Here is a 3,816-nt window from a genome sequence, read left to right on the forward strand (position 1 = left end):
AAATTAGGAAAACCAAACCACCTAATTTTAATCATCTTGAATTTCAGAAGGAAACTTTTTTTTAAAATATGAAAGATGATATTGTGGCTTTTAGATGAAGGAACGAGTTCTCTTGATGGCAATAAGGTGTGTTTTTTCTGATGTCCAGCATGGCCACTTGTTCTGATCTTTGCAATTCAGTTTTGAATGATGTGTGCATTCTGCTTACCTAGAGCTAAATTCATACACTCCTAACAGCTTACTTTTATAACGTAGCACAGATTAATTTGCAATAGCTATTTCCTTTCCTCCTGAGTGCAAGTGGTAATAACCTGGTTACGTAGTTAAGCAATGTGCTTATGTCTCAAAGAGAACACCATCTTTGCCTCTGGAAAGATGCAAGCATATATTTGCCAATAACAGATGAAGAATAATAGTGAGGATACACTCCATGGTCAGAGTGAGGAACGGCTGAATATAACTATCCTCAGTGAAGTGTGTTTGGACCACTTTGGCAAGATGGGCAAATAGCGAATTGCTCATAGTTCAGTGTGTCGGGATTTGTAGACTTTGGTTCAAGACCGCTACAGACACACAATTGCTCACAGAGAACTTCTAAGCCATCCTTGTAATGTTTCTATTGTATTTACTAGCTCTCTCTCTTTTATCATGATTCTGATACCCCTGGAAGAGATGGTCACAGAATTGGAGGGTATGCATTCCGTGAATTGAGCCCTCTGTAATAGCACAGAAGGGAATACTTGCCATGTGTCTTGCAACCAGTGTTTACTTTTGTTAAGAAAAAACGACAGCGGGACCATGAACCCCAACTTGAATGTTACTTCTGAAAGTCAAGTCCACTGTACCATCTACTGAGAAGAATTAGCTCATATCACAATACTCTATACAACTAGAGGAACCTACTTAACTGAGTAAAATGATCCAGCTCTTGCCATGATGTGAAACCTTTCCCTTACTGATTTCCCTCAAGCAGCCGGCAACTGTAGTGTTCCTGTGTTAAAGCTTTTTTTCTTAAGTGTTAGGCAGAGCTTCCTTGTGTCACCTCTGATGGGAGCAGAGGGCCGGTAAAGGTGTCTGTGTCCTCTAGCACATGCAGTTTAGCAAAGTTGGCTCGTACATCTTTTCTCAACCTAGCCTACACAGTTCGTGAACAGTGGACTGTTCTGTGTGGCTGAATCTATGTGATGAAAAGACGAGATGAACCCTGGCAAGTTATGTAGTTCACGAAAACTCCGTCTGGAAATCCTGGGCTAGTCCTGTAGCCTCTCTCTCCTTAGCAGCTTTGCTCCTTCAGGTCCACTCTGGCAAACTTCATAGAAACCCAACTCAAGATAAACAGAATCTCAAGGCTGATTATCATGAATGTTTTAATGCCTGTCCAGATGGTATGATAATAGCCAGTATGGACTTTTGGTTGAAGTTTATTGACATAAAAAATAACCAAAACCCTTTTCTTCTTAATAGGCCCGGTTCTGGTGATGGTTTCACTTCTGACAGAAGTCATCCCTCAAGAGCAAATGTGCAGTCGAAGAAACAGATCTCAGTAAGTAGCTCATCTTTCTAAACAACTGAACTGAAATTTCTTATTAATGCTCCCAATTTTCCCATGATGCACAGCAGGGTGAATATGGCTCCAAGAAATTACATCCTTGGGCTCTGTGTCACGGTGAGCAGTCTCTTTTTATCTGTTCCTGAGGCTAAACTACACAAAAGCATACAAAGCTGTCTCCTATTTTTAAAAACTGTTTGAAAATGTCACTATCACCTTTCACTCAAGATTCTAATTTTCTCTCTCCAAATCAGGTTTATCCATGTGTGGGAATCTAGATAGTCCCAAAGACTTTTGCTAATACAGTACTTTTCTACTTAGTTTAATCCTAAGTAGAAGAATGCATGTAATTATGAGATTTATCATGAAACATTTGGCAAAAAAAGGAAAGAAAAGAATGTGAGAATGTTAGCTATATAGGTAGTTTTTATTAGATTGCTATAGGAGTAATAGGAATATTTTAGAGGACCAGTTTCAAAATTACACACCTGCAAAGATTTTCGTTATTCCACCTGCCATGAGGTATGCTTTTATAAACCATGAAGCATTAATGGAGATTCACTAAAGGGTTTCATAACTGGAGTTATACAAAATATTGCCATCTCTCTTTGGTAAAAGATGGCCCTGATTTTGGGGTGTAGCTATTTCAGAGAGTCAAAATGGAAACAACCCACACTGTCCACATAGCTACTGTGAAAACTGTAATACAGAGATATCTTTTATTTTGACACAATTGGGCATTCTTTTTAAGCTATGAATATAACTTTGTAACTAATAAGTGATGTTCACATGAAACAACTCAAACCTTCTAATTTCTTAACGGCCATCTTCACCATCATAAATGAAACTGTTTCAAGGCCATGAGGTTTTGATAGACCTTCAGAGTAGCTTCCCCACACCTGCTATCCTGTAAAAGAGAACAGTGCTCATCCACTCCATTAAACTGCAGAAGGCATACAGTATCGAACAGTGTGCCTTGAAAAAACAGAAGAGGAGAACTGAGGAAAAGTACAGCATTGCCTGCTAGTAAAATGCAACTGCTTTAGCAACAATAATAATAATAATGAAAAAAACCAAGATTCACTGTCATAACAAAGACCTTCACTGTACTGAATTAAAAAGTAGCATGTGTGCTGTCACGGAATGTCACATCAGGGTTTGCTTTAGTATTAGATTATAGGCAGTAACACTGATCAGATAGTGCAAACTAGGTAAAACCGCGTTTCACTGTGTGAAATGAACAGAGGTGCAAATGCTCAGTAGGATACCATTAAGACATAAAATGGCAAAAAATAAATATCAAAACTTTTTATCAGTGTAAAAAAGTAACCGGGTTATTGTATAATGTAGAGTCTGGCAAAAAAAGGCCTCAAAAAAGTTCTCAGTCTTCAGAAGTTTTACAAATTAAGCGCCCTTTCAGGATTCTGCTCACACTAGAGATTCCATGCTCTCGGCAGGGTCTGATTCATCTGCCATGAGAACAGCACCATTTTTGTCCACTGTCATGGGACCATTTCCATTTTCTTTAGTGCTGACCAAGCTGAGCATTGCTTTGTAGACAAACTGGTATTGTTCCTGGAAAACAAGAGGGAGACAGTGTTTTGAGCCAAAGAGCAGCTCAATCATTTATTTCATCTCAGGTGGAAATACTGACTAAAAATGTCAACGTGAAAAATATACTAGAGAAACAGGAATTACGTCTCTGCTAGTTCAGACACTTAAAAAATAATCTCTTGAATCCTTTATAATCAAGACCTACACCTTCTTCATGTCCTTTTGATCCCTGTTACCTGGGAATGAATTCTCGGTGTTGACAGTCCACTAAGATAACAGGATACCCATATTTTATAATCAGAGGATACTATATTCTAGAAAGCAGAGTTTCTCAACCTCAGCCCTTTGGACATGTGGGCCAGCTAATTCTTTATTGTGGAGGGCTGTCTTAGGCGTTGCAGGACGTTTAGCAGCATCCCTGGGCTCTACTCATTTAACCCCATCTCCGGTTGTGACAACCAAACGTCTCCAGACACTGCCCAACATTCCCTGGGGGGCAGAGTCACCCCCCCCCCCGCATCAGAACCACTGTTCTAAAGGGTGAGGCTGAGTTTCAAATGATGCACAAGTTCCACAGATAAGCAGAGTACTTACAATGTCTGTGAATACTCCAGGCCTCATCAGATTGATCATTTTTGCAACCTGGAACACATCCACAGCATTTTCATTCTCCAGTTGCTGGGACAAGGTGGTAAGGGCACACAGCATTCCTG

General features: G+C 39.7%; 1 protein-coding gene across 1 annotated transcript in view; it reads right to left on the reverse strand.

Annotated features, from left to right (window-relative positions):
* Positions 1-2,977: 2,977 nt before the first annotated feature.
* Positions 2,978-3,816, reverse strand: part of PTPRG (protein tyrosine phosphatase receptor type G) — a 313,959-nt gene continuing 313,120 nt past the window's right edge. The window contains 2 exon segments of the mRNA XM_007454772.1: positions 2,978-3,124; positions 3,698-3,816. The exon segment at positions 3,698-3,816 is cut by the window's right edge and continues 13 nt beyond it. Of these exon segments, the coding sequence (XP_007454834.1) occupies positions 2,978-3,124; positions 3,698-3,816 (266 nt within the window).

Source organism: Lipotes vexillifer, unplaced genomic scaffold, assembly GCF_000442215.2.
Source record: "Lipotes vexillifer unplaced genomic scaffold, Lipotes_vexillifer_v1.1 scaffold8, whole genome shotgun sequence".
NCBI lineage: Eukaryota > Metazoa > Chordata > Mammalia > Artiodactyla > Lipotidae > Lipotes > Lipotes vexillifer.